We start from the raw sequence: 14,154 nt of genomic DNA on the forward strand, positions 1-14,154 counted from the left end.
TGATCAACATGAGCCTTTGTACCAAGAAAAGGATTGAAAAATAAACATTCTTGCCTTAAAAATTATGTGCCCACCATAACATCATTATCATTGCATGGTAATGCAAAACAAAAATTAGGGCAATCAGTTTCCTTATATGATGTAGTACAAGGAATCCTATACCATCTAGTTAAAACAAAATTTGCTAAATCAATTAAGGCAACTAGATTTGAATTAAATTAATTTGAATTATTCATAGAATTGGAAATACTTCTATTATTAGGTTGTGTGCTATATTATTTGTTTTCTTCCTCAAATTAATTTTTTTATTCCAAGTCTAATTTGTTTTCTAATTTTGAAGATCTATCTCCATAAGTTTAACATATAATTGTTTACTTTCTATATATTTATCTTATATATTGTCTATTTCAGAATTTGGAGTAGATGGTTAACTTTGCACCACTACTAGATTGATATTGTTGTTTGTAGGTATATGAAAATTCAAATATAAATTATCATATTTTATGATTCACTTCTCGTCATCTTATGTTTCTAAAGAAGACTTATTGAACAAAGATCAGTTTTGACTAAATTTATTTGTTTTATAAAATTAAATTTTGTTATCAAAATCAAATAAGTTTAAAAACACTAGATGTATTAATAAAATGAAAAATTGTATATCATGCACATACTATATATTCTATAATATAATTTTGGTTTTTTTAATGTGGTCATAAATGACCACACCAAAGTCAATTAGATCACTTTCAATCAAATTTAATATTAGTTATTATGTAAATTAAGAAAAGTTTTGTTGTCTTCAATAATTATTAATTTGTCTTATTTGTAAATTATTTTTCTGTTATCATAGCAATGGAATTTAACTATCAATGTTGTTTATGGTTTCGATTGTGTAAAAAATAAATTAGCTATCTACCATCCTAATGATGGATAATGGGTGGTGGAAACTTAATATCATTGAATGAAATTTAAAGACAATTTCTTTATAGGTCATGTTCAACCTATACGACTATGATTGTCAGCTATCATTTATTTTCAGATAGTCTTCCTTGCAACCCTCTTTTATTTAAAATCTATATTAGGAAACATGTTTTTCTATGTTTAAAAGGAGGAAACTCACTCTTTCTTCTTCAAAATAGTGCTTTCCATGCTCTAATTTATTCTATTAATTTATTTCTAAGTTATGGAGGAATGCTTTCAACCTTTGAAAGCTAAAAGGTATTTCATTTGATTTTTTTAAAAACAATGGTGTCCATTCATAAATATTATGAGACATCTAAAGTTTTACTGTGACATCATGTTTCAATTCTCTTTTTTGTGCTCGCAGCTCCAGAAATGTCACAAAGATAAGGCTGAACTCATTGTTTGGAAGAGGTTAAGCATCAGTATTTGTGGCTCCATGAAGGAGAGATTTGATGTGCCAGTCAACTTCAGAAATTTTTCAAATTTACAGCTTGAAGAAGTGAACATCAGTTTATACTTCTTCTCAAGGTAAAGCTCAAAGTGCCAACCAATTGCAAAAATCATTTGTATTCAATATCTATACTTCATGTGTTGGGTGGTTGCAGCTGGTAGTCTCTTATGCATCATTAGCTGGTTGTTGCAGCTGTACGTTTTTTGTTTTATTTTGAGTTTTGAGCTTCCATGTTTTATAGCTGGGTTGTTTCAGTTGGTGGTATATGGCAGTCTTAGTAACTAGATTGTTGATACTTCTCATACTTTGTACTGTAATCTGCTAATCTTGCTAGTTCTGTGACAGTTCTTAATAGCCTTGTAGTTTTTTATTTTCTTCTACAGTCCTTTTCGGACTGCTATTTACTTTCATTGTAATTCTAGCTTTGATCAATACAAAAAAAATGTAGAACTCTTCCTAGGGATGATGTTTCTTGTATAAAAGGTATCTTTGGATTCTCCATGCACCTAATTGTGTGCTTGGAATATAAAAATCAGAGAGATCATATTGTGCCAAAAAGAGCCCTTGATTTAGAGGAGGAAATGTCAAGAAAGACAATTTTCTTCTAATATCTAAAATATTTTTTTCAGATCATTATACTACTAATGACTACTTGATTATTTTGCATTGATCATACAAGAGTGGACATTGCATTCGACAATACTTTTTACAGTCGCATTTGAACATATTAACTAATTTTGTTTTCACATTAGTTAAACTATAATTGGAGAGTTTACATTACAAAACAATATCTTACAATAAAACTTTCCATGTGCAATCAGCAATGGAATAAGTATACAAACTATTATTCATAATACACTAAACATTAAGGCAAGGGTCTCATGAGGGGGCTTAAACTCTATTTTTAAGGAAGAGGTGGTCTCATGAAGAAATTATTTTTTTGCTTAGGAATATTTTATGTCAATTGTCAATTATCTGAATTTTAGAGAGAAAACTAAAAAATTTATTAAATTTATTCACCGCCAGCTTGCTCAAATTTAAGAGTTTAAACTTAAGCTGATTGCACTACAAAGTTCATGGAACCAGCATCCTTAAATTTAGAAGCTGAACTGCAGTATAAAATTCATGGGACCACGAGTTTAAATTTAAGCTGATTGCACTACAAAGTTCATGGAACCAGCATCCTTAAATTTAGAAGCTGAACTGCAGTATAAAATTCATGGGACCACTAACTTTAAAATATTTTTTAAAAATCTCAGCAGCTCCAGCTCTAATTTTTAGAAAGCCCCCTCCATAAGACCCCAACCTAAAAGTGCTTGTGTTTTCACAGTTACCTACTAATCACTCCGATGGCAGGATTTTATTCAAACAATGGACGCTTCAAACCCATCAAAGTTTATTTATGTCTAAGTTGATTTCTTTAAAGTTCAACTCAATAACTTAGTCCAAATCTTGAGATGCTTTCTGAAAAATTTGGATGAACGAATATGGAGCTTGGGCACCCGAGAGTTCATACTTGTCATTTATCTGCAGAGAATAATCAATTTAAGTTTCAATAGTCATTTCTCCAAACAATATCCTAAGGTTGATAGTGTACACCAAAGTGTTGGTTTTATCTATTCACCAATGACAATGACAAACAATTACGTAAACAAACCCAATTCCTTGCAATATACATCATTTTGTAAGTTTTAGGGCTTTGATAGAAAACAAAGATCTTGCTCACCTTAAAATGAGGTACACCAGATATACTGTGGCCATATTTTTCCATCTTACTCTGTATCTGAAATCCAGTGAACAGAAACAAGCCTGAAGAACTACTTTGAGCTTTGCAAGTTGATAAATTTTAGACATATTGTTGGCATGATAAAAGGCACGATACAGAAGAACTATTAGATTGCAAGTTTTTGACTTACCTCTTTCAAACCAGCATTTGGGTTATCAATCCATTCTGTGGCACCCTCGATGCCTGCACTCTCTGCAGTATTCAAGAGCACCTCTCTGCACACAAGAAAAGAAAGAAGATATTGATCACTAACATGTTTCAATGACATTCCATATAACTGTGGATTGAGTATGTAAAATAAACCTACAGGAAACTTCAAGTAGGATTTCAATGACTAGCATCGATCATCCCTGGAAGATATAGCCATCGCTCCTCATTAGTCTTTCTTTTACTATATTGATTCCAAATGTAGCTAATGGAATGACACACATTAATCTAAATTAGATCATGAAAGGAAATGCAATTCTTTTTCTGTTTGATTGATATAATTAAGTCAACTTCACTGTATAACTAATGAAGCAACTGAGGAGCTCCCAAAGTCTTGACGGGTTGTAATAGTCAATTTTTGCAGAAGAGAGGCTGAGAGCAGGCTGCATGACAGAGTTGCTGGCAATCACCATGGTTGTGAGCAAAGGATAAAGGTTATGCTGTTCAAAGAATAGGAGAACGTTTTTGTCATGTCCCTTCCTCTCTAGTCAGCCTCCAGCGTTCTCAAACACAAAAGGGTTTCTAACTTGCAGGAACTGAGGATTGTCTGCATCAATTTTGGTACCCCAACTTGGTGGGTCTTAGGCAAAAATTTTAATTCTTTATATCATTGGAAAGATGTACAAGAGAGCTAGTTTGAATTTCTTGGAATGCAGCCTGTGGCAACCATTCCAAGAAACTGATGTAAGTCCCAGGCCAAACTCCACTCCAAAGGCCCAAAAATGAAATTTACTGAAACACAGAAAATACTGAAACGTCAGATTTTTTATATTTTCCATCATTGACTCTGCATACACCACCCAAATGCTCCTGGATCAAGGGGTGGTTGTAGTCTCTTTCACGAACAGCAAATTTTCATAAATATCAAGCCCAGGTCCAGAATTTTTGTTTAAACTCACATCTGAATCATTTACTCTGAAATTTTTATCAGACTCTGCAATTTTCCGTGATTGCAAATTTTCTATTTGGATCAATTGTTAGAATCTGAAACAGACAGGAAATTGTTACTGCTATCCTACTGAGTGATTGTATCGTGGAGATCTAAATTGTAACCATCTGTTTGAGACTAGTTAAGGTAGAATATGAAACCCTAGGGATATCACAGTTTTGGAAAATCAAAATACTATTCTGGCATCTCTTCTTAAAGAGGTTTGTTCTGAGGAATTCAACAAAAGAATATTCCATATTTTCAAAAATCCAGAGTGCGAATCCCGGTTTCACTCTCCACTAACAAGGGTGAACATTGTGCCTTTGCAATCCGGAGCTGGATACACCCGCTTGTACTAAGAGAAGTATAAAAATGCATTAGCAGTAGCAGACTCCACACCAGTGATTTTGAAACTATTGTTAACCATTGGAAAAGAATGTGTTTTTTTATCAACGCATGTGCTCATTAGAAATGGAATAGACCATTGTTTTCTGTCCAGTTGATACAAAATTGGTATCTTTCTCTTGGGATCCTTTGCAGCACCCATATTTCCTGCCAAAAGGCTTTTTCTTTTGTTTTATTTTTTACAGAGGAAGATTGTGATAAGCATTAACTATAGTGCATACGTAGAACAAAACGCAGACAATAGCTTTACAATAAGGAAGTCCCAATTTTTTAGGGGCATCTTACACCTCTGAAAGCTTGGACATGTGTATTCGGATTTATGGAATAAAGATTGCCTTGAGGCTATAGGAAGAAGTCTGCAGCAATTAGTAGAAACAGATAGTAAATCAGCTAAGTTACCGGTTCGGGTATGGGAGTGGGTTCGCCATGCAAACCTGGTTGTACACATATATATATATATATGAAAAATTTAAAGAAATATACAAAATTACAAATCTAAATATATTTAATAGTCTGTTACTTCATCAGTGATCAATGCCAAATGTCAATTGATAGTTTAGAATTTCAATAATATCATATTATGTCATATGTCATATAATATATATCAATGTATCATAGATTCATATATGTCCAGATTCACAATTCAAATGAAAATCATTACAATTACAAAATTGACAATCAAAAATAATAAGTTGATTGTGAGGGCAGCTTAAAGATGCAGAATACATTAGTTTTTGGCCCAAAAAGGCAGAAAAAAATTAGTTTTTTAATATGAAAAAGTCACTTTTTGGTGACTTGATTGGCCCAGCCCACCCAGAGAGAACCCACAGTCCAAAGGGTGAACCCTGGCCGAACCCAGGTGCGGACACGGACCCGGTTCGCATTTGCAGGCCAAAACCGGCGAACCCAGTATATGTGAAAATAAAATTTTCCAAGGAACTTGATTTGCCTCTTCCAGAAAATGTCTTATTATCTCTCCGTGATTGAGCTTATTGCTCAAGAAGCAGCTTTGGAAAAAGAAAAAAAAAGTTTGGTTACCTAAACAAGTGTCGATCTAAGAAAAGCTTTCTCCAAAGCTCGTAATCAAGATTGGCACAGCTGAACGAAGTAAAGCACCCAAAATGACAAGATTTATAAGAAAATTCCCGCAGATCTCAAAGGCTTTCATCACGGATACTCGTGTAGAGATAGTTCCAGAAGTCCTTGTTCTCTTTCAAAAAGTGCTGGTGTGGAGTTTGAAGACCAAAATGACCCAGGTATATTCAAGTGAATCTGGAAAAGGCATTCACCCTAGAAGAGTTGGGAGAAATTCATCATTCAAGAATTGGATCAAATCTTTTATGATAATTCTCCTTTATTTAGAAAGAAGAGTGTAAGGAAAATTAATAGGAGGTGTGGGAGGCGAAGGAAAAGAATTTAAGAAGGATCACAAAAGCTAAGGGAATTTCTCAAATCTTCAATCAACAGGTGGAGCTGGTGGTAACATCCATGGGAAAAAGGAATGGCTTAGCTTGAAACATTAAGATATTAATGACCCTAACAAAATGAGTTGTCTAGCACCAATTTCAAAAGATAAACTTAGATTTTATATTTCCGCAAGAAACAAAATTCTCTGAAAAAAAAAAAGTCAAGTCTCCTCAAGTCCTCTTGGATATGTTCTAAAGGTTGGTCAGAGGAAGCTTAAGGTGCCTCGAGAGGTCTTTGCATCCTTTGAACCGAGCTTCTCTTCATCTTGAGTTGTTGGAAAAATCATTAAACTAGGTATGCTTCTCCATTAAGTTTTATTGCTTTAACATATTAAGATTCTTATTTCATGTTTATGGCCCAAAGATCTGGTCAGAAAAAAAGGTTGTGGGAAGAAGTTTTTGGTCAGCTTGAAGTTTTGCATGATAAAGGATTTGAATGCAAAAGTGGGGGCAATGGATAAAAGAGGTGGGTCACAACGCCCTTTCCAGTCTGAATTTGATTTTCAAGACTTTTTGGAAAACAATATCGTTTTGAATCTAATTCCTAAAGAACGAACATATTCTTGGAATAATATTATAATAGAAGAAAAGGGTTTTGTTATATAGCAGAAAAAATTGTTGAGTTCTCGGACTCTCCCAATTGTTTGCAGCGTACATGTATCTCAGAGACCTGTATTCTTCCTGTGGTAGGATCTGATAATCAATGCTTAAGCATCAATATTTCTCTACATTTTGCTCCACCCCATTCTCCTTTCAAATTTGAATTAATGTGGCTGAGTCACCCAGACATTCTTTCCCACGTTAAAATTCGGTTGCCCAGTTGTAGTAGGTACTCCTATTATGTACATATTGTTTTACATCAAAGCTTTGTAATATTAAACAGAATTTTTGTTCCTGGAATAAATAGTTTTGGGAACAATTTTTTTAGATAAAATAGCAATTGAAGCTTCACTAGAGCAAGTGGCTTCAATTATTCAAGCCTCAAGTTTTGACAAATGAGCTTATGGAGGAAGAATGTCAGATTTTGGTGTTCCATGAACTCTTTTAGGCACAGGAAGAAACTTTTTGGAAGCGAAGGCCAAGGGATAATTGGATTTCAGAGGGAGATAGAAATACTTCTTATTTTCATGCTATCACAACTGCCAAGCGCAAGGCCAACAGAATAGGCAATATAAATGGGGTTCAGCGTCCATTAAATAGGTGAAAGAGAACCTATTGGAAAATGTAACTATGGTACTTAGTGCAGAAGATAATGGAAGTTTGATGGCACCTTTAAACCTTTTTCTACAGAGGAAGTTAAAAATACTAAGGGTACACAGGGACATGTCCCCTGCCCTTTTGCAAGTGTCCCCATCCTAGGGATGTTTTAAAGGCATGAAGACACCTCGGAAACATCCCCTGCTATCCCCTAACCCTTCCCTCTCTCCTCTTGGAAACATGAATGAATGATTTTAATATTTTATTGATGTCCACGAGACTGAACAGCCTATGGGACCAGGAAACATCAAGGACTGTTGGAGACATCAAATGACATCCCTTGACCATCCCAAGGACAACTAGCGCACCCCCCCCCACGCCAATAAAATCGAAAACACTTTAAATCAACCACCCTTGTAATAGGCAACATAAATGCACATATTCATAATGCCATTCAAGAAAATTTGTTGACCCGGGCAATTGGCACCTACCAATTCTTAAGAGTCAAAACAGTTTTTGTTTATTAAATTAACAGATATGAGACAGCGTTGACAACTGAGGTTGAAACTTTATCGTAGCATATACTGAAACCATATGACTGGACGTAAGTGTACAACAGACAAAGATGAATGTGTAAGAGAACGGTTTTGCAGCTACGCCAAAGTTGAACCTGTGTAAAGTTAAAAACACTCCTAAAAGCAGAGACACCTTGTGCCCAACCACTGCAAATTTTATGACGTGCCTTAGTCAAAGAAGATTTTAGAGTTATTGTCCTAGGGTCTAGCAATTGGTGTACGAGGAAAGGACTGAGAAGGCAATTTGAAAGTTATAGGCCCTAGAAACCAACTGTCATTACTGGAAGAATGATAAATATGATGAAAAAGATTCAGATATTTTACTCCACCTATTTAAAATGATGGATCTATTTTTCACATCAGTTTGAGTCATTAGAATTATAATTTAGCACCCATAAAGGCATGATAAACTTCAAACTCCAATTGTTACAGCCAAGATCAAACTCATCACAATTAAACTGTCAAACTACTCATGGAAATGTTTGTTATCTTTCCCACGGTGAGTTAAATTTTGTTAAAAAAAGGAAATTCAATTACATTTGATGAATAACAAATGACATTGCAAAAGAAAATCCAATTACTTTAAAGCATCAGAAGTGTATGGGGTATAATTGATGGATTGAGCTGAACCATATAAAGCAAAATAAATAAATAGAATGACAGAGATAATCAACTTGTATCCATCATAGCGCTTGGGTTAGAGACTTTATGTTGCACCATCTAGACCTAACAAAGAAACCAAAAGAAAGAATCATTAAATAATTTTTTTCAGGCCAGAAAGAATCGTTGGATAATTTCTTTTTTAAGTTTAAAATACCTTAAGCGGGGGCATTATAAATATGATATGAACTGAATAATCTACATTATTCAAAAGCCTTGAATGTTAAGTTCTCTTTAAACAAACACAGACTTCAATGTCTCTGTCTGGTAATTTGTACGCTGACTCGTGTGAATTTTCAATTCAGCTCTAATGTTTCATATGGTTATATAATGAATACGGTGAATGCCGTATCATATGAATATCTGAATTTTTCTATATTTTTGAACTTCCCCTATTTTTTTAATAGCTATCCCGTCATTCCCTAAACAGAGGCTTCCTGTCCTCTATCCTCCCAGAAACATATTTTCCTATTTCCTGCCATCCCCATCTCAGAAACTTGGTGTAACATAGAAAAATCTTTAGTCTCAAAGGAGACAGGGCTTCAGACCATGATGGATTGCAAGCAGGTTTTGAGCTATTCTAGAGAAGGTCGTAGTAGAAGTGGTTAATGATTCTCTAACATCAAGTAAGGTTTTATAAAACTTATGATGCACCTATCTTGCATTGGTTCGAAGAAAAGCAAATGTAGAATCATTTAGTCCAAATTTATAATAAAAGAAAATCTAACTTGGAACTAGGGTAAATGGAGAAATTGCAGATTTTTGGATGGCTCGTGGATAGAAACCCTCCTCTCAGTTCTTTCTCTGCCTTAGGAAAGTCAAAGAGAATTCTTTCAGAATCCTAGGGTCTTAGAGTATGCACTTATGGGAAGAGAATGAGGTATATAGAAAAATGTTGGGGATTTGGAGAGCTTGGTTGAAGAACCTATTCAAGCAGATCAGAAACTGTTTCTGGTGTCTATTCTTCACTCAATTATTGTCTCAATATTAAATTGCCTGAACAAGACAAGGTAGAATGGACAACCTGCAGGGTACTCTTTGATTAAACATCTGCAACTCCCCGCATTTGAGAATTGGCTAAGTAAGCTAATTTGGTGGAAAGAAGCTCATCCAAGATGCAATGCTTTCACTTGGTTGGTGGTGTTCAATAGACTCATAATATAACTAAAAAGCAGCTGTTAAGGGCCTTCATGATGCTGTTTGTGTGGAAATGTTGCTGAAACAGTTGATTACCTACTCATCCAATATCCCTTTTCTTCTTTATGGTATATAATATTGAATCTGTGGTGGCTGGCTTGGGTTCTGCTCTGGTTTAGAAAGAATGTTAACTTGCAGTTGGCCGAGAGGTTCTATAAATATATGAGGTCTATGGAATGTAGTACTAATGTGCACTTTGTCGGAAATCCCAATTGAGGGGAATTCCAAAATCCTCAGGAACAAAGGAGCTTCAGAAGATTGCTGTTGGAAAAGAATTTTCACATCAATTAAAGATTATTCTCATCCTCTAATAAAGAAGGTACAGTCTTCCTTTTCCCACAGTGATTACATGATACTAAAAAATTTGACCTGGACAATTCAAGAGTTAAGAGGGAAAAACTATGGAAAAGGACTGAGTAGTATGAAAAGGTTTGGGAGTTAGAAATGTAAAGTGAAATCCTCGTCCAGATAAATTTGTAAAACTGAAATTTGATGGTACATCTAAAGGGAATTCAGATCTGGCAAGGGGATGAGTTGTTCTAAGAAACTCCAATGGGAGCTTAATCTATGGAGAGGAATAAATAAGGCCGTCCTGTATATGAAGAGGAAAAATACATCTCAGAATCAGAATATGCAAACTCCCTTAAGGACTTGGTTGGTTTCTAGTAGGCTGAGCTCACTGCTTAATTCAGTGTGAAATCAGAAAACAGAAGGAAGAAAACACTATGTTTGAGGAACTGTCTGATATTAGCATTTTTTTTAAAATCTTTCCAATAGGAATAAATCATGCACATCTCCTATCACTAGCATTGTTTGTAATTCACCCTCATTCATAAGCAGTTCTAACAAAAGCTCTAACAGGTGCCGAGTGCTTGAATTGGATGATGTAGAGCAAGAAAGGAAAAGGAATTATCATGCAATGACTGATTGATTGTATAAATAGAGTAAGTCAAACAATGACTCAGAACAAACAATTTCAACTTACCCAATGAAGACCTTAATTGTAATTACCTGTCACTAACACACTTTTCTTGTGTCAAGCAATTAATCATAAGGCTTTCCACAACTGCATTCTGCTTATCAAGGCCTTGACGACCAGCTAGCTCAATCAATCTATGACTGTCCAGTGTATTTCCTCTGCAACAATATAAACAAGCTTTAAGTGTGATTTGAAATCAAAATTCTGGTGAAGATCCTCACTTGTAAATAGAAAGGTAACTCGGTTCAAGTAAAAAATGAACTCAGAAGGAAAATATGCAAGTCTACTTCCTTAGACAGTGTAAATGCAAATTTCACACTGTTATATCATTATCTTTTGCGTAAGGGCTTTGTTGTGTGTGCATGGTGCAAGTGTACAAGACATAAATAGAAAATAAATATACTCACATTTTACCACCACTACCAAAGTGGAAACCAACACTTTCGAAAGCCTGTTTTGTAATTTCCCCAGTGAGTATCACTTTTCATAATGGAAACTAAATCTCCAACATCTTGACAATGGAAGGATGTCCTGATCAGAATTACCTTGTTTATGTTATCAACCAAACCTTGAGTCCGCAGTCCAAATTTATTTCTGTGATATTCATTCTTGTCGATTCCTTCCTTGGGAAGGGTGGGATCCAACATGAAAGGATGCCACTGCACCTGCCCCCGCACAAGAAAACAATTTTTTATATTCTTGTCATGAATTTGATAGCAAATAAGCAGCTACTCCATGAAAAATTCAATTTACTCAACATGTCAAATAATTCAAGAACAACCCTACAGTTGACCTTTGTTAAAATAAGTACCAAGTAAAAAATCAATATGGTCTAAGTGGATCAAAAATTAAACTTTTATCTGATATATATATTTCATATAGAGTTCTGCTCTCTACTCAGACCATATGAAATATCCTTGAATCTAAAATGATTCATAGGATCTATCAAGGTTTATTTACTTATATTCAGGCTTTTTTATTGTATTGCTTAAAGATTTCATTACTAGATTATGTCTGTCATATTTTAAAGCATGTTCATGTGTACATCAGAGTAATTTTTTCTGGGATTAGTTTTGTAAACAGTAAAAAAATTCGCAAAATTTCAAAATTACATTTTTACCAAGTGGCAAGTCATTCAAAGAACTTTTGCCAAGTTTTTGTATAGAATGCACATAACTTGCATACATTAGCTAAAATTTACAAATAATATTTGTATGTTCTAAGTTTTTTCTCAAATATCAACCTCTAATACTTAGACTACTCATTTTCTGAAGTGGAAAGATTATCCTAGCCTTTTGTTCTACGTTTGTTATTAAAGGAATAAAAAAATTAAATATAAATATAATCCCTTCTCTTAATTTACCCAGTCGAAGATGCTATAAGATTTTCATGACTATGTTTAACAATAGCTAACGAAGGCTCATTTTTTAATATTTTGGCTTAACATTTATGGGCATCTCTTTTCAGCCTGGTCTTGATGATTCCTCATTTGATTTCCTACATTTGAGTGATCCCAGTGGGACTCCATCGAATTTTCCTTTTTAAACGGTTTATATGTTAATGTGGATTAGGGGATGTGCCATAGCCCGGAATTTAGTAACAGGTATTCAAATCAACTAGAACGCAAGTTAATGTGGCTTGGCGAATGAAGCATACCCAAAGAGTTGAATTTCAATTTATTATGGCCGTATGAATAAGGTAGCTGGATTCTTAGCTTAACAGAAATACTTTAAGAAATACTATCCAGAACCCTACCCTCCCCATTGGACAAGGAGTGAATTTGATAGCAGAGGTATCCTCCACAACTAACAATTGATGATATTGACTGAAGAGACAACCCTGACCAACGGATTAGAAATTAATTTGACTTAAGGTATGGACAACATGTAAACTGGTTATCTCCCCAATAGACGAGTAATCTCGATGGAAAAGATAACCCTCCCAAAGAACAAGTGAAGAACTAGACAGAAGAGACAACCCTCCCAAGTGACAAGGTAAAGAGTGAATTTTCTGGAAGAAGTAATCCTCAAATTCAACAGAAGAGATACCCTTCCCAACAAACTAGAGGTTAATTTACTAAAGATCCATTCTCAACAAACTGGAGGTAAATTTGACTCCTCTAAGATCCCTCCTCAGCAGGCTAGCAGACTAAGAGTGAAATTATCAGAAGATGCCCCTTGGTAGTGGAAATAGAGGGATATCATCCATATAGCGAACTAACTTTAAGAAGAAGAAAACCCACCTTGGAAGGAGAGTACATTCGCCCAATAATTAACATCAATTTACCTGATGAAACACCTATTTCAGGAAGAAAGTGACCTATTCATACCTCGAACGTATAAAGTTCTTTAGTCTCGTCCATGGCTTTCTCCAATCTTTTCTTCCCAACAAAGCACCATGGACAGATGGTATCAGACACCACATCAACTCTTATCAACTTTTTCAGCCCAGATGAAGAACTCATTTTCCTCCTGTAAAACACCCATAACATGCATACAATCACACCTGTTCGCTGATTATTAAAGAATGAAAATCTTGATAAAAATGAGGTTTCACCTGTAATCTGAAGAGCCCAACTGAAGATTGACTAAACTACAACAAAATCAGTTGAAATGTGAGAACGCAGACTTAGAACAAGTTATTCAATTATCTGAGGTTTCATTAAAGGAGCTCAAATTCTAAATGTGTAATATGCATTGTGCATATTCATTCCACAGATCTTGGAAAGCATTCCAGAGAATTTTGAATGAATGTGCACAGTCAAGAAAATTAAGCCACTTGATCCGATTTTCTTTATATATTATATACTCAATTGCACCCCACGGGAATACCGTGGACTAAATCTAGTTAATACAAATACTTTATTTAATACTAAAGATAAGATTTACGGAAGAAGTCAAGTCATCTGAACTGAAATGCCGATTCAGCTAGTAAATTCTTCCGTGTGAAAACGATTTCGCATGCTGAATCCGTCACTTTCTTGTCAAGTCAGCTGGTTTGTTGTTGGTATACCAACCGCTAATATAGTGGAAATAAAATATTCTGATTAGGATTTTTAATTTTTTTTTTAAATTTGTCTCAAGGGAATTTTATTTGTTATTTTATTGGATAAAAGAAATGATCAGTCAAATATATTAATTTTTCACAATCTATGAAATTTTGATTAGTGTTTTTGGATTTGATTTTGTGTTTTTTAGTATTATCACCTTTTGGTGCAAAAGCACCTAGTTTTATCTAGTTTTATTGATGCATTTTCAAAATTTTGGGAGTGATTGATCATGTTTGGGATCAATGAATGAATAATGGACTGTTGATAGGTCCACAAGTGTGTTTTGGAGTT

General features: G+C 34.5%; 1 protein-coding gene across 1 annotated transcript; it reads right to left on the bottom strand.

Annotated features, from left to right (window-relative positions):
- Window positions 1-2,394: 2,394 nt before the first annotated feature.
- On the bottom strand, window positions 2,395-13,782 carry LOC131050832 (uncharacterized). Its single transcript, XM_057985127.2, has 8 exons — window positions 13,371-13,782; window positions 13,144-13,285; window positions 11,360-11,479; window positions 11,222-11,265; window positions 10,847-10,972; window positions 3,331-3,415; window positions 3,141-3,197; window positions 2,395-2,941 (listed from the first exon to the last, which is right to left on the bottom strand). Exons 2-8 carry the CDS (start codon window positions 13,276-13,278, stop codon window positions 2,855-2,857), a joined length of 654 nt encoding a protein of 217 aa, XP_057841110.2. The 5' UTR covers window positions 13,279-13,285; window positions 13,371-13,782; the 3' UTR covers window positions 2,395-2,854.
- Window positions 13,783-14,154: the final 372 nt, after the last annotated feature.

The sequence above is a fragment of the Cryptomeria japonica genome, chromosome 11 (assembly GCF_030272615.1).
Source record: "Cryptomeria japonica chromosome 11, Sugi_1.0, whole genome shotgun sequence".
NCBI classification, from domain to species: domain Eukaryota; kingdom Viridiplantae; phylum Streptophyta; class Pinopsida; order Cupressales; family Cupressaceae; genus Cryptomeria; species Cryptomeria japonica.